This window comes from Bos grunniens, chromosome 3 (assembly GCF_055505025.1).
Source record: "Bos grunniens cultivar Pamir isolate PY7600 chromosome 3, Bosgru_T2T1.0, whole genome shotgun sequence".
NCBI classification, from domain to species: Eukaryota; Metazoa; Chordata; class Mammalia; order Artiodactyla; family Bovidae; genus Bos; species Bos grunniens.
This window is the reverse complement of record NC_141167.1, coordinates 95,659,656-95,686,420: the sequence shown is the minus strand read 5'-3', so window position 1 is coordinate 95,686,420 and position 26,765 is coordinate 95,659,656. Positions and strand designations below refer to the sequence as shown.

General features: G+C 34.7%; 1 protein-coding gene across 5 annotated transcripts in view; it reads right to left on the bottom strand.

Moving 5' to 3' along the window:
- The window catches only part of MAN1A2 (mannosidase alpha class 1A member 2), a 150,494-nt gene that overhangs the window by 27,915 nt on the left and 95,814 nt on the right, over positions 1-26,765 (bottom strand). For all 5 annotated transcript variants that reach the window (XR_015160800.1, XM_086392093.1, XM_086392095.1 and 2 more), the window contains 5 exons: positions 25,151-25,244; positions 15,841-15,956; positions 11,315-11,534; positions 5,466-5,638; positions 2,373-2,488 (listed from right to left, as the gene is read on the bottom strand). Coding sequence is in view for 4 of the 5 variants with exons in the window: in XM_086392093.1 (XP_086248219.1) it covers positions 2,373-2,488; positions 5,466-5,638; positions 11,315-11,534; positions 15,841-15,956; positions 25,151-25,244 (719 nt within the window). In the remaining variant the exon portion in view is untranslated. The remainder of the gene's footprint in view (positions 1-2,372; positions 2,489-5,465; positions 5,639-11,314; positions 11,535-15,840; positions 15,957-25,150; positions 25,245-26,765) is intronic.

Below are 26,765 nucleotides of genomic sequence, written 5' to 3'. Positions count from 1 at the left end.
TCACTCAGTCATGTCCGACTCTTAGCGACCCCATGGACTGCAGCCTACCAGGCTCCTCCATCCATGGGATTTTCCAGGCAAGAGTACTGGAGTGGGGTGCCATTGCCTTCTCCTTAAATGAGATGACGAAGCTTCATCTTTTTTAATCCATCTCCCAGAATAATGGAAATTAAAGCAAAAATAAACAAATGGGGTCTACTTAAACTCAAAAACCTTTGCACAGCAAAAGAAACAATAAACAAAATGAAAAGACAACCCACAGACTGGGAGAAAATATTTGCAAATGATGTGACTGATAAGGGATTAGTCTCCAAAATTTACAAACAGCTTATTACATTTAATAGCATAACAACAAGAAACCCACTCAAAAAATGGGTAGAAGACCTGAATAGACATTTCTCTGAAGAGGACATACAGCCAAGAGGCACATGAAAAGATGTCCAACATTGCTAGTTATTAGAGAAATGCAAATCAAAACTACAATGAGATATCGTGTCACACCAGTCAGAATGGCTATCATAAAAAAATCCACAAACAACAAATGCTGGGAGAGAGTGTAGAGAGATGGGAGCTCTCCCACACTGTTGGTGGGAATGTAAATTGTTACACCCACTATAGAGAACAGTACAGAGGTTCCTCAAAAAACTAAAAACAGAACTAACATATGACCCTGCAATCCCATTCCTGGGCATACATCCAGAGAAAAACATGGCCCAAAAAGATATATGCACTTCAACGTTCTTGCAGCACTGTTTGCAATAGCCAAGACATGGAAACAACCTCAATGTCCATCGACAGAGGAATAGATAAAGATGTAGTACATATAGACAATGAAATATTACTCAGCCACTAAAAAGAATGAAATAAGGTCATTTGCAGCAACATGCGTGGACCTAGAGAGTGTCATATTGTGTGAAGTAAGTAAGACAGAGAAGGAGAAATATGACATCCTTTATATCTGGGATCTAAGAAGAAATGATACAAATGAACTTACTTACAAAACAGAAAAAGACTCTCAGACTTAGAAAACAAATTCATAGTTGCTGGCGGGGCGGGGGTGAGGGGTGGGGTGGAGCAATAGTTAAGGACTTCAGGAAGGTCATGTACACATTGCTATACTTAAAATGGATAACCAACAAAAACCTATCGTATAGCACATGGAACTCTGCTCAATGTTATGTGCCAGCCTGGATGGTAAGTTTGGGGGAGAATGGATACATACATATGTATGGCTGAGTCCTTTTGCTGTTCACCTAAAACTATCACAACATTGTTAATAAGCTATACCCCAATACAAAATGTTTTGGTGTTAAAAAAAAATTAAAAACATGAATGTGCTTCTAATAATAAAAGCTTCTGAACAATGCAGTGTTAGCCTTATAAGGCAGTGATGTGCTTTATCATCTAATGAGATTAACAAAACACCTTATGACACACTGTTCTTTATGTTGTAAAGAGATCTGTAGCACTGGGAATGTCCGTATGTAGAGAGGAGGAATGGACTGGAATGGTGTTTGTTGGATCTCTAAATTTTTTGCAGCTCAAAAAATTTCTTTTGATTCTAGGCATAAAGACAGCAACTGAATTTGAGGCAGGAAAATTAGCAGTTTAATTTATTTTTACCTGATAACAAAAGCAAAACCAGAAAAGCATCTAAAAGAATAACACCAATTAAGGTACATGACAGTATACATTTTGATGTTGCTGAAATACTTATCAAGATATTCATCTATATATGTATATGTGCACTTAATAGCCTACTTAATATTATACAGTGAAGAGTCTATAATATCCATTGTGGATGTACAATAACTTATTTAACTTTCCAACTAATACTAACCCAAGAGTAACTTTTTATAAACCTTCAATAAACATTCATGTACATAAATCTTTTTCCATAGCCTTGACTATATAAGAGTATTGATATATTCTTATAGAGCTTTCCAGAATTCTGCCATTATACTCAAATTATGAATTTTAAGATAGGGTGAAAAAGCACACAAGCAAGATACACAGGCGCACATATGCAAAACAATTTCTGCCTCAGAGATCCTGATACCAGAGAAAACAGACACACCATAGTAAGTTGGTCTTGATTTTATGCATTTCTTTTTTAATAGTAAATTCGTTAAGAAGACAATGTTAATGCATAGTAAAGGGCTAAAGACAAAATAAAGGTACTCTTATTTGACAAAGAGTCTAAGTCATTCTTCCACGAGATGAAACTAAAAATTGAAGAGTAAACTATACAAGACTTCACTATATATTTGGAATAAAATTTACTGGAATAAAACATAGTCACAATTGATCACATAGTGACCACATAGCAAAACCAGCCTACAGTTTAAAAAAATTTTACAGCATCTACTTACTTTAATGTTTCAGCAAGAAAGAAGCTCTGCTGTACATCATCATGCGTAGGAGTAGAGGAGTACACATCCTTCACCCCAGAAAATCCGCCACTGACTCGGCAATACTTTTCAATAGCCTGTGAAAGAGATCAGACAAGAGTCAGTTCCATAGAATTTCAAGTTTTGAAGGACAAGTTAAGGAACCATAGTCAAAAGTTCAGAGAATCTCTATGAAAATTTTACAGTTTCAGAATAAGACTTTTTTAATCAAATGGAAGTAGCCTTGCACTGGAAAAATTAACTGAAGCATCCTGTTTGATGTAGAATGTCTCTCCAAAACTCTTTAATCTTTTTAAGATATTTTATATTTTCCTAACTTAGGAGTCAAATTTAGTCTATTCACACTGAGTTAGAGATCTGTCTGGTACAATAAAACTTCATTAATTCTGACAAATCAAGAGGGAAGTCAGTTTGAACTAAAAATTTTAAAAGCAATTTTATCATTTCCAAGGATAAACAACAATCCAACTCATGCTAAAAAGTGTATTACTGAAGGAGCTCTCCACAGCAACAGCAATATGATATTTACTGTAAACACACTATATGCCAGTGTATTATAATCCTATGAACTAAGCATTATAGTTGGTATAAACTGGCAGGAAGAGCCCACCCTCACACCTATTACAATAATAATCACAAATATTGAGAGCTAACAATCATTAAGAATTTACTATATGCTGAAGGCTTAAGAGCTTTAAATCTATTAACAATTATATTTCTAACAACCCTGTGAGGCTATCTTAATAGCTTTACTATTCAGATGGGAAAACTGAGGCAAAGAGTAATTTGCTCCACATTATTATTAACTACTATGTTCTACTGCCCAAAGGGGAGTTCATATTCTTAATTTATCTTTCTTCATCTTTGAACATGTCTGAATAAAATATTCTGAATTAAACAGAATCTATTCAAAACCCTGTTAATTCAAAACTATCAAACATTCTGCTTTTGTAGATGTATTACTCTTTGCAATTAAGCCATACAGAAAGAGTTGAAAGCACATATGATTCTTTTCTTTCTCTACTCCACCAAACCCAGAGAAATTGAATGAAGGTATGGTTATTTAACTCATCATTATGCTGTGGCTTACTGCTTCTAGCCTTGCTACTTTTCTTACTTATATGGTCTTCCTCCTTTCTGAAGAAGAGCTAATTAACACTTACACTATTCATTTTTACATAATTCCTCTAAATAAGAAGCAATAAATGTTAGGGGACATTCAAGTCATATTCATTGCAGGATTACCTTACCTCTTTCCCTTATACTGGAGAACGGAATGACAATCTACTCCAGTATTCTTGCCTGGAGAATCCCATGGACAGAGGAGCCTGGCGGGCTACAGTCCATGGGGTCGCAAAGAGTCGGACACAACTGAGCGACTAACACTCACTTCTCCTATATATTGGTTTACCTCAGCATTAGTAAGCCGTTACTACACAACAGAAGTGTGTGTGTGTGTCCTGTTCTCAAACCACTGTGCCAACACTGTGTCTCTTTCTCAACTGTGGCAGGACACTCCTGCACAAAGTTCCCCTAGCAGCTGTGTTCCAATTTTGGACCCAGGCAGAGAAAAGCAGCAACAATAAATGCTTTGCCTGTTCCTGCTCTGTATTTGTAATCACCTTGCTTCTATTAATAGTCTCTTAAACTCCATAAAGAACATCTATGTCTGAATGGCAAATGACACATAAGTGTCCTCACCTTAGTTCAAGTCTTTATCACATCATTTCTACATTATTGCAGTGGTCTCCAAAACCCACCAACTTGCAGATTACAATCAGATCCTTTTGTTGTGTTAGTCCCCACTAAAAAGTCTTCAACAGTTCCTTCCCCTTTCAAAAACCTTTAGTAGTCCCAGGATGGACTCTTAAAGTTAAGGAGTTTTAGTGGGTAAGAGATGGAGAAGAAAAAGAAGATCAGAGAGATTGTGAGCTAGGCAAAGGACCTTCTACCCCTACTTTGCAAATGAGAAACACTTGCATAGTACATGAGAAAAGTGTGTGTGTATGACATCTGAAACACTGAGTAAAGTATTCATGCCTTGACCTAACATGCAAGACTATCTACATAATGGCACCAAACTTTTGTCTAGTTGACCCGTGAAACCTTCTTTTTACATAAATTGGGCTACATTCTGATCTAAAATACATCTTACACATTCTTGTCTGCACAATTTATTAACACTATTTATCTCACCTAGAATGTCTTTGGTTCTATCTAGACTCCAAGTTTAAGGTAAATAATTTGAATATGACTATCCATTGTAATTAGTACTATTTATCATAATTAGTATGTCTCAGAGAATAAAACACCTCCTCACTTCCAGTGATAAGCTATACTTTCATGAACAATCTTATTGACTTTTCTTTCTCCCAGGTACTGATGACAATGGAATTCTCTGAAAGGTTAGCGTTTTACAAGTAAACCATTTGCTTTCTTTACTTACTAACCATTAAAAATTCCTCTTTTCAAATATATGTATGTGAATACACACACCCAGGTGGCACAGTGGTAGAGAATCTGCATGGCAATGCAGGAGATACAAGAGAGGTGGTGGGTCTGATCCCTAGGTCAGGAAGATCCTCTGAAATAGGAAATGGCAACCCATTCCAGTATTCTTGCCTGGAAAATCCCATGGACAGAGGAGCCTAGGGGGCTACAGCCCATGGGGTTGCAGTCAGACATGCCTGAGCATGCACACAACACACACACACATATATGGAGAGACAGAGTATGTGTGTGTGTGTTGGCATTATCTTTCAGTGTAGAAAAATTTTAACAATTCAATAATCCTTCTTGTGATGCCACTAAAGAATTACTCTGAACACAAACTGAAGTGAATGGGGGTTAATTTACCTAGGCTGTGAATCTGGGCAATTTTACAATGATTTTAGTTTACTCTAGAGGTTAAGCATTAATAGTCAAGTATAGAAATTTTATAATCATAGTGAAAAACTGCCATTTAAATGATTCTAAACATGAAGTAACATGGATGAGGACACATGGCACTGATTTAACAGTCTTGCACATAAAATGAAATACTGGCTTATTTACCAGGGCTGCTTCCCAGCCCCACTCCCGGTATCTTGGATCGTGAGTGAATCGCCAGAGGTACCAATAGGTTTCAATGACTTCTGGACGGAGGATGTAATACTTTTCAGCCTGCCGGACTGCCACAGCTTCTACTGCACCATCAAACTTGAATGATTCAGGACCAAGCTTTAATGCTGTAACATGACAAAAGAAATAAATGAGCACAGTAAACCATTTTTGTTGGGTTTGCCAGAAATTTTTCCTCCCTTGAAAGAATACAGTATAAAGTAATTTTATAGCTGTTTTATTGCTGCTGTTTTGCAAAATCAGTGACTTTAAAAGCTCCACATTTTCTTATAAATATTTCTATTATTCTGACATGAAATATTTTTCATAATGTATATCAACATACTGCTACATCTAACTAAAGTGACAAGAGTCTAGTAATTCTTTAGAAACAAATTTAAGGCTAGACATAAGCACATTACATTCCTGTTTTGGTCCAAAATCAAATAAAACAGATAAATAACTGTATTGTGCAAAATTATTTTTTTAAAAGTCAAGACAATTTAAGTCTTTTTAACATAACACATACATGTAAGAAAACATTTCAGAGCTCAGATTTTGAGTTAGATTTAGTTGCAGATTATAATCTTTTAAGTATACCATAGTACGTTAAGAAGCAATACATTTTAAAACTTAAAGCTAGTTTTAAAAATCATCTCTCTTCTATAACCTCTGTATATACAGCTAGGAAGAGGTTCAAATCGCCAACCACTAAGAATTTCATCAGTAAATTGCCCATTTATCAGTCTGAATAAATACCTGAAACTAACAATACTGTAAATCAACTACAGTTAAAGAAAAAACTTAAAAGAAATATTGCCATTACACATATACAACATTATATAAAATACCTTAAATTATGATTTCCATTCAGGCTGGAATATAGTACTACATGAAAGACTTCTAAAGAACCTCTTTCTAATCATACCCAGCACTCTATACCTGGGCAATACAAAATCACCCTGCACTGGGATGCTGGAGTCACACACAATTACCACTCTCAGCTGTCACCTTTCTTTTTTACTAGTTTGTATCAGTGCCAAATAATTTCAAGGTCTCTCACTTCTTCCAAGAAATGCTAGGTACTTTTATATTTTCTCAGAAAAGGTAGCATAAGAACCATGCCAAAACAAAAGCATGCCATAGTTGTTGGCATGACGTTTGCAGTGGCCAAATTTTAGCATTGTAAGGGTGACACCATAAACTCCTTTAATCATAATTAAAATAAAGCATTTCATACCACTGCCCACACTGGAGAAAAAACACAAAACCAAAAAACACTGTAGTGATGGTAGCTCTATTAAAAGCAAACCATGATCCAGAAGAGAGCTGAAAACCAAGCTATTATTGCTAAGTCTTGGAGAACTAAAGTAGAACCGAAGCAGGCGTTTTTAACCTGAGGACATAACTCTATGGTAGGCTTTCAAAGAGGGAGATAATGTTGTGTCTAAGAAGCCTCTGAAATTGCATGCAAAACTTTATGTGTGCTCATATAGTTCTGACCACCTCCTCAATGGGATGTGAGGTAAGGACTAACCAAGAAATTATCAATATATTGTAAGAAAACTTCTACTCAGCTTACTGACAAGATCTGGCATACAATCAAATATTGTTTGTCATTTAAAAATGTTTTTAAAATAAGAAAAGTCAAACAAACATCATAGGCACCAAAATGAGAGTAATCCAATAAATAGGAAGAAAAGTCACTTACTCTGGGTTTCATGTTTTCCTTTTCTCAAAGACCAGGAGTGTTAAGTGATTGTATGGAGTTTTCAAATGTTAACCTTTTAAGGCTAACTTTAAATTAGATAATAATCCCATAATCATAATAATATCACTTGAGTTAAAGTAGACATTGGCTGTGTGGAACTAATATTTTAGACTTCTTAGTAAAATTTTTATTTCACTGATTAATCATTTATAACTTCATTCATGAGGAGTTGGTGAGTAAAAACATGCAAATCTAATACACATACCATAGCCATTATTTTTGCCAAATCATTGTTTTGACGTTTCTGAGGGCATTAATTCTCAGGTGCTCTTTTGCTTAAGCAATGTTGTAAAAAATAATTTCAAAACATTCTACCTCTACTTAATTTCTATTCCTTACCTAAAATTTCTCACTTACAATCGATGCATCATTTCTAAAAGGAAAATAACTAATCCAACAAGTAAAAATTGAGTCAAAATCATAAATAATTTAGTACTTGAGTAAAAAGAATCTAGAGGATGCAAAAATCATATAATGAAGGTGAAGGAAAGAGACACGCACAAATTTTAAAAATGAAAGTAAAATATCAATTGAAATAAAAAGTCAGTTGTAAGACAGTAAGAGATAATTTTAAAGCAGGCACAGGTTTGTAAAGTCATGGGAAATAAAATTCATACGCATCTTTCAGGGCTGGTAGAATCTGTACAGATGGAAAAATAATTACACTTAAGTCAACAAAAGATATTTAACAAAATCTAAAAAGCACATGACAGAGGATGAGATGGTTGGATGGCATCACTGACTCAACGGACTTCAGTGTGAGTAAACTCCAGGAGCTGGTGATGGACAGGGAAGTCTGGCGTGCTGCAGTCCATGGGGTCGCAAAGAGTCGGACACGACTGACTGACTGAACTGAAAAAGCACGAAGAATATTCTTGGACATGCAATCTGACTACAGTGTCAATGGTCTAATAGCAAGAGAAGAATTTAAACTATTTTCCTGTATCCTTTCCTATCAATTTAAGCAAACAATAGCTGTAAAAACTCTTAAAATATGTCCATTTCTCCATGTTCAATGGATGTTTTGTCTAAACAGATTAAATTTCCCCCCAGATGTGACAGCACATAGTCTGAGGAAGGCTTTATCCAATTTCAATGTGAAGTAAATTAAGTTATATAATAGTCATTATTTTAATAATGTTCAGCAGTTTGTCTGTCTTTTTAATCTAGAAACCCAGATAGAGAAAGTACTATATTCTGGAAGTCTTAAGATCTGGTTTGGCATTTATTTTGCATTATACCTCAGAATATGGGCTTCCCTGGTGGTTCAGATGGTAAAGAATCTGCCTGCAATGCAGGAAACCCGAGTTCAATCCCTGGGTCAGGAAGATTCTCTGGAGAAGGAAATGGCAACTCACTCCAGGATTCTTGCCTGGAGAATTCTATGGACAGTGGAACCAGAAGGCTTATAGTTTATGGGGTTGCAAAGAGTTGGACATGACTGAGTGACCAACACTTTCACTTTTCATACCTGAGGTATGAATAAACTAAAACAATGTATCAATCTAGCTTCCCATGAGGATATAATGTCTTCCCAGGTGGCACTAGTGGTAAAGAACCCACTGGCCAATGCAGGAGACACACGGGACATGGGTTCGATCCCTGGGTTGGGAAGATCTCCTGGAGGAGGGCATGGCAACCCACTCCGGTATTTTTGCCTGGAGAATTCACAAGGACAGAGGAGCCTAGTGGACTACAGTCCACAGGTTCACAAAGAGTCAGACACAACTGAAGCAATCTAGCACACAACACCAAATTACTGCTCTGTTTCATGAAGATTCAGCAGTGTTTCCTACAAACCTAGCTAAATATTAAGCAGTAGGCCATGTTTATCAGTAAGTGGAATATATGAATAATAACAGATTTTGAAATAATGTTAATTCTAATTCCAATAAACTGAAGTGAAATCCCAAGGCAGTGATTACTGCATGAAATTAACCCAAATAACTACTAAGAAGTGGATATATTTTTAAACAACTTAGCCAAAAATTACAGCACAGCTATAAGAAAATACAGCAGAAGATGTAATAACCTAGCGGGAAGTAAGCATAACTAGGACTGTATGTTTTAATTAAAAGATCTAAGCTGGAGATTAAAGATAAGTAAAAACAGTGAAAGAGTTGAAAATACAGGATACAAATCAAATAGTAATCTTTTGGGGCATACCATGGGAAAGAGCCACAGGTTCATTGACTGGCAATATGAAAACGACATCAGAACAAGCATAACAACAACCATAAACTGCATTTTTAAAAATTTTATTTAAACTCGAAAACATTCTGTAGAAGACAGGTTGGATATTATTATCCCAGTATTTTGCAGATGGAGCAACTGAGGCTTAGGAAGGTTAAATGATTTGCCTAAGACTCATAGATAATAAATAGTGGAACATGGGACTTTTCAACCTAGTTCACACGTTCTTTTCATAGTATCAGTGTTTCAAATCAGCATTGGCAATATCACTATGAAATGCGAAAGTCAGAACTGTACAGTAATATGAGGAATCCTTTCATAACTCTGGTATTCTATGAATTTTTCAAAGGCAAGGAAGACATCTGTTCACACTTTAACCCATAAGAATCCAGCATAATGCTTGGCACAAAATATGTGCTTCATGTTTAATGGAATGAATGATTAATTATAATAACCATAATAGACCATATTTTAATGTGTTGCATGAAATCCTACTATTTTAGATCCAGTAGTTGATTTGTGGTCAAAATCTGCATAACAAGTATTATTATCATGGGTCCTAGTACAAACACTTAATATCCATTCTGTTCCTTGAGGTCATACTAATTTCAGCTATATTTTAAGTATGTATTTGATATTCTACAATATACCTTAACTTCCATTTGTAACTCAGGTCACTGACTTCAGATGCATTATGTACTAAGTTAAATCACCACAAAATGATATGTGCCTCAATGTCCTTTTGACTTAGTTATATTTTGTCAAGAAATGGAATCTTCGCTTTAGTTACTGAGATAAACTGAAAGGTCAATTTCATAGTAAGTTCAATTACTTATTATATAAAAATATGACATTCATAAACTAGGATAAATTTTAAACCAATCATATCAGTTTCATAGTACCTGATGATATATTAACCCTGAAACACAAATTTAGTTATTTAACTAAAGCAACATTTCAATTTCTGAAATCACAACAGAAATTCCTAGCTTTCAGTTTTTTAGGGAGCCCATTATCCATTATTTCATATAGAAACATACATTTTTAAAGCCAGAGGAAAAACTTGGAAGACCTTGCTCAGTGTTTCTTAAGGCTATTCTTCAGGCTTTTATTTAAATCTAATTGCCTTCTCCTTCCATGAAATTCTATATTTAACAAATACATATATACTGTTTATCTATGACTAAATGCATGAATGTGTATGTGTGTGTGCGTGGAGGCACAAACAATATTTTTCACCCTCAGGAACCAACTTTTGTCACCTGTAAAACTGAGAATCATCTCACTGTTTTTAGGTGAGGACACTGAAGTCCAGAAATATCACCTATTTCCCTAAAGCAACATGAAAGCTTCTTTTTAAAGGCACAAACAACTTAAAAATTATTGTGAACTAACAGACAAACTACCAGTTATCTAGATATCAATTATACATTCAATTTAACTAATATCTTTTGGCTATTCCTATTTTCACAAGATAGGCAAGGCATGTAACCTAAATCAATTCTATATTCTTTTAAGCAACTCATTATTTATAGAAATGGAAATAAACTAATTCTTCTATATTAAAATAATGTTATCCCATGCATTAAGCCCTACCTATTGTCTTTAAAACAACTTATTCAAAATCTTTATTTAAAAAAACAGAATTCAGAATAATAATTTAAAAAAAGATTCAGGAACACGTATTTAGAATTAAAATTCAAGTTTAAAAAAAATAATTTACTATGTTAGAATAAATTATTTTGAAGTGAAAAATGCCTATTTATTTTCCTTCTAATTCCTGGACATATTATCTTAAGATTAGTTTAAACTAAACAATTAGCATTATTAATATTCTTACCAGTTCTGTCATAGGACTCATGACATGTACGTGCAATTTCCGCTCCTAGCTCTAAATAATGTCCAGCTTTATCCATTCTGGAACCATCTGCTCCTAGTACAAACATTCCCCCAGCAAAGCAGGCCAAATGCCCCATCTTCTTTTCCAAGTGCCCATTCTTCCATTCTCCAATAAAGGTAAGACCTCCACGAGACTTCCTAATAAGATGTTTTTCTATAGCCTATAAGAAAGAGTAGATATTCCAAATTTTAGAGGCAAAGTGTTAGTATTCAGATTTACTACATCCTTCTGGCACAAAACCTTGGTAAGATGATATTCTACAAAGCAATAACTATCCTGAACTGAAAGACTTAATTACAATAATTAAGTTTAGGAATGAACAATCAAGTTACATATAATCTTAAACAAATATTTCAATCACTACTATAATGAGACAAGGTGGGAGAGAGGAGACTGGCCTGAAAATTACCTTTCAACATAACATTACCCATATTACTGTTTTTCTTCTTCTTGCTCTAAATGAAATGCATAATAATCACTCAGTTGAGGTCAGGATGACAAGTTATAACTCAGAGACCCTGCTAATTTATTTTCTATTTCATACAACAAAATGTTAATAGGAAGAATAACACTCAGGTTAAGCAGAAAAATATGATTTTGATAATTAGTTAAAATGGCTTCTTTTTCATATAATTGCTCAAGTATTTTAAGAAGGTTTAGTAGGTGAAATAGCTTAATGTTATAAAACTTAGAAAAATAAACTGAAAAGTTCAAACATAATTCCTTAGTCCCTTCCTTCAAAAACTTAGGCATTTGTTTTGGAGGCTGTGCCATGGTTAAGAGAGGCCATGAGATAATATCAATTTTATCCAGTTTCCTAAAATGTCAATTTTACTTCTTCTGAAATGTCAACTTTACTGAAAGGAATGGGAATGATGAGAGAAATCTTTATTAAACCTGAATATAACACAAAGTAGAGTCCAACAATCATGCTTAATTTTAAAAATGAAAAATTTTAAGAGCTTTGTTCCTTTGGCCCATGTTCTTAGATTTTGCTGAGAGGAGCTAAAGATTAATTCTTCACCTTCTTTGTAAAACTATAAGGAACTGCATTAATTTAATTCTCTTTAGTAGAAATTATTATACATGATTAAATATTATACTTTTCTGATAATAAAAGATACTAAGACTCAACTCATATTATGGGCTGTTCTCTGACAAGCTCAATAACGATCAGCTTTCAAATGTTTTTTCTATATTCCTTGTCACAATGTTTGTTTTACAGAAACATAAGGACTATGCCTTATTTATCATCTTATACTCCACAAGCCCTGCAGGATGCCTTCAACGATTGTTTAATAAGTCATTTTATAAATAAACAGTACTCTTTGATAATTTTATTAAGCCTATTAGAGCAAAGAGGGGTAGCTGATAATCATAATGATAATAAGCATTTACTGTTGCTTTGCTCAGTCGTGTCTGACTCTTTGCGACCCCATGGACTGTAGCCTACCAGGCTCCTCTATCCATGGGATTTTCCAGGCAATAGTCCTGGAGTGGATTGCCATTTCCTTCTCCAGGGGATCTTCCCAACCCAGGGATCGAACCCGGGTCTCCCGCATTGTAGACAGACACTTTACCATCTGAGCCATCAGGGAAGTCCTTAACTGTAATACTCAAGCACAAATGAAAAATTAGTTTTTATAATGAAGATTATTTCCTTTTAAACACAAGGACAATGTTTTTTTAATCTTTCTGGACCTCACGGTATCCAGCATGTTTTCCATATATAAAGTGAAAGTGAAAGTCGCTCAGTTGTACCTGACTCTTTGCGAGCCCATGGACTATACAGTCCATGGAATTCTCCAGGCCAGAATACTGGAGTGGATAGCCTATCCCTTTCTCCAGTGGATCTTGCCAACCCAGGAATCGAATTGGAGTCTCCTGCATTGCAGGCGGATTCTTTACCAACTTAGCTACGAGTGAAGCCTGTGTGTGTGTGTGTGTGTGTGTGTGTGTGTGTGTGTGTGTGTGTGTGTGTGTGTGTGTGTGTGTGTGTGTGTGTGTGTGTGTGTGTGTGTGTGTGTGTGTGTGTGTATTTATGGCACCCAATAAATGCCTAAAGGACAATATCCATAGTTTAGATTCTAAATCTTTGTGTGATATTTGTATCACTTTATTTCTGCTCATCACAGTAACATAGTATATTAGATTTATAGTAATATAAATATATTTATAGTAATTTATAGTTAATTACTATTTATAGTAATATAAATCTTACTATGTTATGAGTAAAAGATATCTAAACATATCCCCATTGGCCTACTGGGATTAAAGTAGAAGGTGGGTAAAGACAGGACTTTTTACCAACAATTCTCTTACAGACTCCTAAAATTTCTTGCACAGCTCCCTTTTCTCTAAAAATGTGACAAAAGCCTAAGAGTTCAATTTAAAAGTAACTGCCATTCAGAAGTTTGACATTTTTTGAACAAGTCTGAGCAAGAAAGTAATGCTCCAAAAGGACTGAATAAAAGGTATAGTTTTTGCTATTTCAAATAAAGACTAAATATAAACTTGATCAGAATATAAAATCTATAATACACAATTTTTAAAAAGAAAGCTAAGATATAAGAACCAGGGATATGGATACTTGTAAGTGTAGAGGAAGGCCAAATGAGGATGGAATAATTTAAATACACTAGTTTAGAAAGACAAATTTACAAATGACTTATCTTAAATTAGAATGAATCTTAAAATTCATAATCATTCCTATCTCCTCCATGCATACAACATGTCATTAATTTTACTATCTGTATATACTCTATCTTCTAACATAATTCTGTTATCAAAGATAATTAACATTGCAAAAACTGCATACATGTCTCAAAATGAAAGTTAGCTAACTGGTTATTTCATAGGTGCCAATTTTCAAACTAAGGACTAATAAAAACAGGATACAGAAAACAAATATAGAAAGAAAATTAGGACACATAACTCATATAACAGATGATTCATGGAAAATAAATTTTAATTTATGAGATTAACTTTCAAAACAGGCATCATGCTTTTAAAAGTATTAATATATATAATTTTAAAACAATGACAAATGTTCTTTTCCCTGTAGGAAAAATTATTAAAAATAAAAGAGAAAATGTTTTCAGGTTTAAATTATTACAAGAAAGCAGCAAACTATGAAGAAAAAATGATTACACAATATACGATATGTCACACTTTATCAAAAATAAAAATATTAAATACACTCATTTATCAAGTACTTACTGAATACCTATTGTTTCAGGTCATGCAAGACAATAATAAATGTCTGTCTTCAAAGAAGCCACAATCCAGTGGGACTGATACAGGTGGCTATTTTCAACACTGTGATACTAAAAATACTACATTCTTCCTAGACATTAACTTTTCCTGCATCATAAAAATTTCCAGGTTTAAAGTTTAATAACAGAATAAAATTCTTCAACTTTTCAAAATGTAAGTCTTCATAAAAAATTTTAGAAGTCACCTACTAAAGTACAGATTCCCGATTATAGTTTAGTTCATTTTCTTAGTCAACACACTCCTTCAAGAAACATTTATACCTATGGTAGGCAAACCAGTACAATGCAACATATCAGTTCAATTCCTGTGTGTTTTTATAAAACTACAGAGATTAGTTCCTTAAAAAGTGAGGATATATATGGTTAATAAGATCCTTGGTTTAACTTAAAGACAAAAGAACTATAACTCTAAGTATGGGTCATTGACTACAGTCAGAATGGTGTTGCTGTGTATAAAATATACAACTTTTAAAAGTGATTAAATTATTAAAGGAATATGGGTTTATACTAGATCAGAAGCAAATAATTTACAAAGTGACTAACACTTGGAAATACCACATATAAGTGTTTCCAAGAATGAAATCTGTCCCAATTTTAAATTGCCACAACACTGTAGCACAAGGTTACATAAATATAAAACAATATAGAAGAGGGGTTAAGAGTACAGGCTCTGGACCTAGACTGTTCAGATATGGGTTCCATTACTAACTAAGCTATGCAAGCTTTACTTCTCTGCACCTTGAGGTCTCACGAGTAAAACGGTAGAGAAGATTAAATGACTTCACATATGTGAAAGGAATCAGAACAGTGCAAACACTATAAAATGTAAAAAATACTATAAAAGTGTTTTGTCCTTACATACCTATAAGGCTCTCAATGTGTAGGTTTAATTGGTCATTTGAAAATAGAAATGTTTATGGAAAAGTATGTTAAGTCATAAGTTTTTCCAGGCTCTGCAGAAAATAGCTACAAATAACTGAAATAAATTTTCATACATAAATATGCTACACTAAATTCTTCAACAATTAAAGTGTTACAATAAAGGAAAACAATTTATGACTATTATATTGAAATACTAACAAACTCTAAGTGAATGTAAATAATAATATATGTACAGGATGTTCATCAATTTCTATCAAATACATAATATATTTGAGATGTTAAGCAGGTAAATGTTCCGATAATAATTACCTCAACAGCATCATCATACATTTTTCTGGCTTCATGGTCTGTTTTATCTGACATCAACCATGCTTTTAGTAAGTACTCATAAAAACTGTCTCCTAGCCCGCCAACTGATGTATGATCTGCAACAGAATAAGGATGGAGGTGGAAAAAAGAGAAGATAGAGGACAAAAAATAATATTTTTTAATTACAATGACTATATTACATAGCAATAATTTGAACATTATATTGACAGCCCTATTGCCAACATACTTCAAATTTAATCCAGTAGGACGGTACCATAATCACTCTTCTCTACATCTGAACCCAATTTTCTAGGAAATCTTTTTCTGCTGGATGTGATATTTTACATGGTTAGTAGTCTTTTTCAATTATTGATGAGTACGTGGAAGAACACCACTGATAGGAATGTAAAATGGTACATCCACCTTGGAAAACGATTTGGCAGTTTCTTTAAAAGATCAACATATATACCTACCATAAAATACAAATATTCCACTCTTGGATTTTTACTCATGAGAAAAAAAGGACATACATCCACTAGAAGGCTTGTGTGTTCACAGCACTTTTTTGTAACAGCCCCAAAGTGAAAATAACCCAAACGTCCATCAACAGGTGAATGGATAAACAAATTGTGGTATTCCACAAAGTGGGATTATATTCAGAACTACTAATACACACAACATGGATGAAGCTCAAAATAATTATGCTGAGTTAAAGGAGCCAGAAAAAATGAAAGTACATATAAAGGACTGCATTTATAGAAGATTCTAAAAAATACAAACCTATCTATAATGATAGAAAGCAGATCACTGGTTGCTTGAGAAAGGAGCGAGAAGGGGAGTAAGGAAAAAAAATCATAAAGGCATTATGAGGAAGTCTTTTGGGGTGAACATATGTTCATTATTTTGATGGTAGTGATAGTTTTCTTAAGTTTATACTTATTTTAAAGCTTATTGAACTGTATACTTCAAATACATACAGCTTATTGTATGTCAATTTTACCTTAGTAAAACTGTTTTTACAAAAGCAAGTAAACAAAATAAAAAGGATATTTGGAATCAGTCCAAATCGATCAGTAATATCAACAAACTTAACTCGTTTTAATTCACCTTTTAAAATAAACTGAGACTCACTCTGCAATTTTTTTTAGTTCTATCTTCTTAATCTATATAAATACTTTTTACTAAAGACATACGTAAATACTAAAATTGTGCAGGAAATTAAAAAGAAATGGTGAAAAGACAGATGAGGATGGATAGGAGTTTTATACAGAAGATTTAAGGAGAGTAAAGAAAAAGAAAGTAAACTGATCAAAGTTAGAGCTGTCAGGGGTACTGGTGATCCAGTTAGAACTGGAAATTATAAATTTGTAGTCATCTTAGTCGTTGAGTTGTGTCTGACTCTTTGCAAGCCTGCCAGGTTCCTCTGTACATGGGATTTTCCAGGCAAGAATACTGGAGTGGGTTGCCATTTCCTTTTCCAGGGGCTCTTCCTGACCCAGGGATTGAACCCAGGTCTCCTGCATTGCAGGTAGATTTACTGTCCGAGCCACTAGGGCCCAGTTTTGTTATAAATTTGTAGTGACTTTAACCTTTATTATTGATGATTTTCATGAGCAATGCTCAGCTGACTATAGATGAATGGAAAAGGTACATGGCTGAGTTGATACAAGCATTGGATTTGTAGGACAGATAACACAGAAGACTAAAGGTATTCTCACATTGGTTCAGATACTACGCAGTCTAGGCTGGATAGGAAAGGAAGCAACAGGTGATCTTTATTTCACTGTTCACCTATTGCACCCAGCCAGTAAAATATCAGCTGACCTGAGAGTCGGGAATACCAGACCACCTGACCTGCCCCTTGAGAAACCTATATGCAGGTCAGGAAGCAACAGTTAGAACTGGACATGGAACAACAGACTGGTTCCTAATAGGAAAAGGAGTACGTCAAGGCTGTATACTGTCACCTTGCTTATTTAACTTATATCCAGAGTGCATCATGAGAAACGCTGGGCTGGAAGAAGCACAAGCTGGGATCAAGATTGCCAGAAGAAATATCAATAATCTCAGATATGCAGATAACACCACCCTTATGGCAGAAAGTGAAGAGGAACTAAAAAGCCTCTTGGTGAAAGTGAAAGAGGAGAGTGAAAAAATTGGCTTAAAGCTCAACATTCAGAAAACGAAGATCATGGCATCTGGTCGCATCACTTCATGGCAAATAGATGGGGAAACAGTGTCAGACTTTATTTTTGGGGGCTCCAAAATCACTGCAGATGGTGACTGCAGCCATGAAATTAAAAGACGCTTACTCTTTGGAAGGAAAGTTATGACCAACCTAGATAGCATATTCAAAAGCAGAGACGTTACTTTGCCAGCAAAGGTCTGTCTAGTCAAGGCTATGGTTTTTCCAGTGGTCATGTATGGATATGAGAATTGGACTGTGAAGAAAGCTGAGCACTGAAGAATTGATGCTTTTGAACTGTGGTGTTGGAGAAGACTCTTGAGAGTCCCTTGGACTGCAAGGAGATCCAACCAGTCCATTCTGAAGGAGATCAGCCCTGGGATTTCTTTGGAAGGAATGATGCTAAAGCTGAAACTTCAGTACTTTGGTCACCTCATGTGAAGAGTTGACTCACTGGAAAAGACTCTGATGCTGGGAGGGATTGGGGGCAGGAGAAGGGGACGACAGAGGATGAGATGGCTGGGTGGCATCACTGACTCGATAGACGTGAGTCTGAGTGAACTCCAGGAGTTGGTGATGGACAGGGAGGCCTGGCGTGCTGCGATTCATGGGGTTGCAGAGAGTTGGACATGACTGAGCGACTGAACTGAACTGAGAGTCTACTTTCACCATCAATGAGAACCTCTGCATTGCTTGTCAAGTTTTCTACGACCCCTTGATTTGTGATCTTTCCCATTCCCTAAAGCAGGGATTTTAAATCTCTTTTTCAAAAGACCTCTAAGGGACTTCCCTGGCAGTCTAGTGGTTAAGAATCTGTTTTGCAATGCAGGGGATGTGCATTTGATCCCTGGTTGTGGAACTAAGATCCCCGTGCCACGGAGCAACTAGGCCCGCATGCTGCAACTACTGAGCCTGTGTGTTCTAGAGCTCACGTGCCACAACTTGAGAGTCCGTGCTCTGCAATGAAGATCTGTGTGCTGCAACATGGGAAACTAAATAAAGAATAATAATAAAAAAGACCTCCACAGCTCTACCTCTTCCTTAATCTCAGCAGACAAACAAAAGTTCAAATTCATAGAAAAACTACAGATCACTAACCCCAAAAATGCATCTTTCAACTATCTGTACCCCCATCTACTAATTTATCTGTTTCTTTTGCCTGTTAAAGAGGAAAAAATGTTCCTTCTCTACTCTATGCACTCTACCTAGCTCTGAACACTAACCATTTCTGTTTCCTTTTCAGGAATCTCTCTCTTGGTTTATCTTTAACTTCTACCTGTCAACTGAAACTACCTCTTATTATTAACACCTTAAAATAATCTAATCTTTTCTGACTCTACCATAATCTTTTGGTTTGTTATCTATCAGGTATTTACTGAAAGGATGAAGAAAGAGAAGTCATGGATGAACTCTAGATTTCTTGCTGGGGCAAATGACTGAATGAACAGTGGCCCTCTTCCCTGAAATTGGGAATACTAGAGGGGGAAATGACTTAAAGTGGAAGGAGTCTGAATCTTGGGCATGATAAATCTGAGGGACTAAATGGATATCTAAATGGGTATAACAAACATGGAAATCCAGAGATAAGTTAGCAGTATACCTTTGGGAGTTATAAAATTGGGATTTATAAAAATGTATCTAAGCCATCATGGAGTTCACCCAGACAGCATGTAAGACATGATCAAAGGACACAAATGGTCCTTTGGAACATAACAATTACAAAAGTAATTAAAATAATATGTAGGGCATTTTAAAATTTTGCACTTTTGCCTCACACATATATTTCTCAATATATTGTAGATCTAAGGATTAACAAATGATCAGGAGAAGAAAACATAAAAAATTAAAGTAGATGAATTAATGAGAAAAACCTTGGAAAGGTATATGTCTTGTCATCACAATTTAGAGGCAATGATTTTTAGATATGTGAATTATTGCCAGGGTTTACAGATTTAGTTACAGGTTACTTAGGTTATAGGATGCAGTCCCAGTCCTGCCTAACAGGTTCTTATCAGCTCTTCTAGAATGTCATTTCAGTAGATGTTTATATATTCAATAAATAAATTCACAGCAGAAGCCTGAGATCCTTAGTTAACTATGGAATTTATCACCCAGTAGTCTGACTTTATTTGAACCACTAACCCATGCCCGCCTTGGTGTCAAATTTGATGTACCATGTCACTCCATGATCTGTTTTAAATTACCAATGGTTACATTTTCTGTCTTAACATAAAGTTAATGAGGTTCTAAGAAGCTAATTCTTGAAGTGTTCTTATAGGAAATTCTAGAATAAACAGATCTGTATCATATGCTTTATAGTTTATGAAGTATTTTTTATTTATTTTTTTATTTTTTAAATATATTCATTATCTCATAAATATGATTCACATAACTGTCTTAATAAAATAAGTACAAATAACAGATGAAGGAACAAAGGCATGAGGTTAATTAACTTATCTAAATTATTAGGCAGAAAAACCTGGATTAGTCTTTCAACTCCAAGTATTATACCCATTCTTACTTTTTTCATATTTTAAATCAGTAGTATGAAATTTAATGAATCAGTAATGATAAGTTTCCTATATCTTCTTCACTTAAGTCATTAAATGGCATAGGTTAAGCACTGTACATAGAAAACTAGTGAAAAAATGAAGCAAAAAAAAAAAAGATATTAATGATGTGCCTTTAAATCTAGGTTGCTTACTACATTCTTTTATATCTGTTGCTAAGTACTTTTCCTGGAGGTAATTACCATAATTCTTCTGTGATTGCTGTGTGCATGTCACAGACATTATCATTACTCTAATTATAATACAGTTAGCCAAAGCTGAATTGTTAAATTTCAGTTCAGTTCACTGTTTGTTTTGCAGACTATTTATAGTTATGACAGATGCCTACTGCTCAAAGATAATAATAGAATTTGATATACTTTTCAGAAGCTGATATGAAATATACAGAAATACTAAAAGGAACAAACTGGACAATTTAATAAGGACTGCAGCTGCTAAAGGGATATCAGGGTAGCTCCCCTAAAATTGTAAAGACCTCTTGCCAAAACAACCAGTGAATGGTTCTTTTTATAACATTCTCAAAATTAATAACTGCTGTGGGTGAAGAAATTCTAAAGAAGTAATCTGGATTCGTTTTGTGGGAAAAAAGCAAGTATAACTAAAAGAAATGTTTTTTACTGCAATTTTTACTATGGTAAATATATGCATATAACATGAATGTTGCCATTTTTACCATTTTTTAAGTGTACTATTCAGTAGCATTAATTACATTCACAATGTGGTACAAACATTGTCATTATTTCCAAAACTTTGTCATCATCCCAAACAGAAATGCTACACCTATTAAGCAATAACTCCATTCTCCTCTCAACCAAGCCCCTGACAACCCCCAATACACTTCCTGTCTCTCTAAATTTGACTACTCTAGCTATTTGATATAATTGGAATTATATAATATTTGTCATTTTGCAACTGGCTTTCATTTTAGATTAATATTTTCAAGGTTCATCTATGTTGTAGCATGTATAAGAACTTCATTCTTTTTTACAGTTAAAAAACATACCATTGTATGTATATACCACATTTTATTTATCCATTTGAAGGATACTTTCCTGTTTCCACCGGTATTGTGAATAATGTTGCTGTAAACACTGGCATGCAAATATCTCTGTGTCTTTGCTTTCAAATCTTTTGGGTATCTATCTAGCAGTTGAATTGCTCAATCATATGGAATTTTATGCTTAACTTTCTGTGAAACCACCAAACTGTTTTTCACAGTGGCTACACCATTTTACATTCCCACTAGTAGCATGAGAGGGTCCCAATTTTTCCACATCCTCACCAACACTTATTATCTGTCCTTTTGATTACAATCTTCCTAGCAGGTGTGAAGTGATATCTCATTATGCTTTGATTTGCATTTTCCTAATGAATAATGATGTTGAGCATTTTTTTCATGTGTTTATTTTCCATTTGAATATCTTCTTTGGAGAAAACTTTATTCAAGTTCTTTATCCACTTTTTAATTGAGTGTTTGTCTTTTTGCTGTTGAGTTTGAACATGAGTTTGAGAAGTTCTTTATACATTCTGGATATTAAACCCTTATCAGATATATGGTTTGCAAGTATTACTTATTTACAAATAAACTCTCATTCTGTGGGTTGTCTTTCAATCTCATAACAATATCCTTTGATGCACAAATGTTTCTAACTTTAATGAAATCCAATTTATTTCTTCTATTGTTGCCTGTACTGTTGAAGAAGTCACTGCCAAATCCAAGGTCATGAAGATGTGTCTTTCTAAAAGTTTTAAAGTTTTGGTTCTTAAATTTAGGGTCTTTGATGCATTTTGACTTAATTTTTGAATCTGGTATAAGGTAAGGGCCCAACTTCATTCTTTGTCATGTGGCTATCCAATTTTCACAATACCATTTGATGAAGAGAAAGAGTTATAATTTTAATTAAGATGCCATCAATGAGATACTGTTGGTCATTTGAAAGGCTGGCAATTCTCAAACAGTGTTTTATTTTTCAGTATTCTAAGATTTTTGTGTACAAGAGAGCATCTTATTTAAAAATGCTTTTACTTCAAAAGTAACATATATCCATTATCAGATTAGGTTAACAGAGGTAAACAAAATTAGAAAATAAAAACAAACATTCAGGAAAAAAACACAGGGAACACTCTGGTTCCTATTTTTGTGGTGTTTGTTTTCTCTCTTTTCCTAAATATCTTTCTGCTGCTGCTGCTGCTGCTAAGTCGCTTCAGTCGTGTCTGACTCTGTGCGACCCCATAGATCGCAGCCCACCAGGCTCCCCTGTCCCCGGGATTCTCCGTGCAAGAATATTGGAGTGGGTTGCTGGTTCCTTCTCCAATGCATGCATGCATGCATGCTAAGTCGCTTCAGTCGTGTCCAACTCCGTGCAACCCCAAAGACGGCAGCCCACTAGGCTCCCCTGTCCACGGGATTCTCCAGGCAAGAATACTGGAGTGGGCTGCCATTTCCTTCTCCCAAATATCTTTCTAGGTACTTCATATTCTATGTCAAGCATTCTAATAACATAACTTTTAATGTCTATATAGTATATCACACCTGGAGGGACTATAACTTAACCAAACCTCTTTCACAAGAAGTTTAAAAACTGCACTGTCCAATGTGGTAGGCTTTAGTCACAAATAGCTAATTAAATAGAACATTTTCTTCATCACAGAAAGTTCGTTCCATTGAAAAGGAGTCCTTTAGAATGTTTCCAAATTATCCCTATTTTATATATATGTGTGTGTGTGTGTGTGTCTGTATACACACACACACACACACACAGAGGTCTGAAAATTTTTTGGAATAAATGTCTAGAAATGAGTCACTGCTTCAAAGGTCATACAAATTTTCGTATTTTCTGAAGCACTGGATATATTGGGATATGTCCATTCTGTTTATTAATTTAATAGAAAAAGAACAGTATCTTCTGTTTAAAAGCTTCACTGATTTGCTTAGGGACACAGTAAAGTGGAAAGACAGCAACAAAGGTCTCTGATGACCAAACTACGGAGATGCTACGAACATGGTACTAAACATAGTCTTTTGTACATTCTACTAAAGCAGCACAGAAGTGCACTGTCTCTATGTGTCACTTATCTTCGTTAGCACCACTCTTAGGATTAAATAGGAACATCTGTATTCTGTCCATTTGTGTTTTGCTCTTTCATTAACTAACTACAAGAGATTAGTTTCATGTTTTTCAGTTTCATGTTTTTCATGAAAACTTTATTTAATGTTTCTAAAAAATCAGTTCCTTCAAAGATCAGTTCTAAAACTCTAATGAGATATCATCACCCCCTTCACAAACAAAACACAGTCTCCTGAAACAGAGGAAATCACTTCTACCACAGTCTCACCTAACAACTGGTACATTTCCTTTACTACAACGTTTATTTCATTATATAAACCCTGCCTGCTAGCCCGAGAGTTGCCTGAATTCAAAATCCTATATATTCTTTCCCAATCTCCAGTCTCATCCAAAAGTCTGGTAAATAACAGACAGTGATGCTGTTGTTCACTCAGTCATGTCCGACTCTTTGTGACCCCATGGACTGTAGCGCGCCAGGCTGCCCTGTCCTTCACCATTTCCCAGAGCTTGCTCAAACTCATGTCCAATGAGTCGGTGATGCTATCCCACCATCGCATCCTTTGTCGCCCCCTTCTCCTCCTGCTTTCAATCTTTCCAGTATCAGGGTCTTTTCTAATGAGTTGACTTATTGCATCAGGTGGCCAAAGTATTGGAGCTTCAGTTTCAGGATCAGTCCTTCCAATAAATATCCAGTACTGATTTCCTTTAGGATAGACTGATTTGATCTTGCAGTCCAAGGGACTCTCAAGAGTCTTCTTTAACACTTTAACTGATGCTTTTGATGTTCAAAACCATCAATTCTTTGGCACTCAGCCTTCTTTATGGCCCATGTCACACATCCATACAGGACTACCAGAAAAACCATAGCTTTGAATACATGGACCTTTGTTGGCAAAGAAATGTCTCTGCTTTGTAATATATTGTCTAGGTTTGTCATAGATGCTTGCTTTTCTTTCAAGGAGCAAGTGTCTTGTAATTTCACGGCTTTAGTCACCATCTGCAGTGATTTTGGAGCCCAAGAAAATAAAGTCTGTCACTGTTACCTTTTAAAATGAATGATCAGATGTAGCTTATCTAAGAGCAAGCACACTATCTTCCAGTCATTTAACACACACAACTCTTCTTCATATTACTTGACTAAATACTTATCTCAAGCAATGCTCTTATTTATACCAAGATATAGTTCACAAACAAGGGCTTCAAAGTATAACCCTTTGCAAATGCCACACTATATTTTAGCTAAGTACTTACACATACGTGAAATAAAATACTCTTGTGAGATGGGTTATTAATATCTCCATTTTAAACGTATAAAAACTGAAACTACAAGACACGAGAAACTTGCCACAGGTTACAGGACTAGCAGATCAGAGGGTTATATACAATCTGGAGTTTCTAATACTACATGTAGTGTACTTATCACTATGTCAAGCACAAGTTTTCAGACTATATTTCAACAGAGCATCAGTGGTAATAGAAATACTTACATTGACCCCAGCGACCTGTTCTTGGGTTCAAATAATTTGGATAAAGACCATTTGGACGATCCATTTTCTGAAGCAGTTTCCGAATGTGCATGACCTAAGCAAAATAAAGAATGCAATCATGAAAAAAAATCACTAAAGTTTTATATTAATCTGGGCTTTGTTTTTTTTCTCTCACTCAGAACCTACATTCCTACCCCCCTACTGTGTGTGTGTGAGATAGACAATAAGGCTTCTCTTTTTTAAATGACTCATTATTTTTATAAGATAGAATATGAGCATTATTTAAAAATAATAAATAAGCAACAATAAAGCACAAAGAAAAAGGCATAGAAACCAATTTAAATTTCAACATTCTACTCTCCAGAAATAGTCATCAGAAACACCACTGGTAAACATTATTCTAGACATATTCAATATGTACATAACTAAATGTTAAGAACAGAAACAATTTCATAAAAATATAATCATAATAGAACATTTGTAATAAAAAGTATGAACCACTCTGAAGTTAATAGATGAAAAAGTAAAACTAAATTGCTGAACTTTAAATATTGATCCCATAATAGACATCCTTAAATTCCCAGAATTCCTAAACTTCAATTCCTAAAAGATATTCCTTAAGTTAAGGGGAGAAAATCACGAAATACATTAAGAAGCTGGAGACTTTTCCAGGGACTTTATTTTGATTCATCTCTAGATTGGATGGTGGATTTTTTAAGTGCTTAAAAAAAAATTTTTTTTAAGCACAAACGTGTTCTTTCTTGTATTCTTGTTTCAGAATGTTATCATCACATCTGAATGATAACCTAGTTGGCATAAATGACTTGAGGAAACATTTTTTTATTCACAGGGCCTTATATATACACTTCACTATTTTCTGGACTTGAGCATAGCACCAACCCTTTAACTCACAGTTTCCAATCTTTTATTCAACTGGATTCTGTCATCACGGAGTTTTAGGAATTGGCTCAGGGATGCTTATTACTTGTGTTCTTACATCTTTGAGACCAAATCTAGGTACAACAATCTCAATCTGAATAATTCCATGAACCAGGTTTAGTCAGTTCTCTCGCCTTCTGAAAATTATGCATACATTGAATCCCCTCTGCTTCTTTTCCACATCTATCATTTCCTTTGCAAACCTTTTTACCTATCTTTTAATTTCCATGTTCACTAGCTTGTCTCCATTTTGCCTTCCAAGTCTCTCACTATGTTTTGAAGGCGTTCTTTGTATTGCTTCCATTTTGTCCTTCATTTTGACTATAACTTAATTTTTTATTACACTCTATTACTGATATGGCATCTTATTATCTCTGCGCACCTGTATCTCTGTTTATATTCTGGTTTCACATAAATGAGAGCCTCATTATCTTCTCTCTCATGGTGATGCTTGGTCAGGTCTTCAATTGTTGTTTTCTGATAAATATCTTTTGACCATCATTTATTTTTCACATTCCTTCCCTTTTTTTTTGGTAATATTTTTGTATAAATTCTATATGTGTTCTTTTTTGATGACTTATTACTATTTTTCTTGAACCAGCAATTCACAAGAGTTTTGACATAAAAGGATAAGTAAAGTCCAGATGTGAATGTGGTTTCTTAAGCCTTTGCTTCT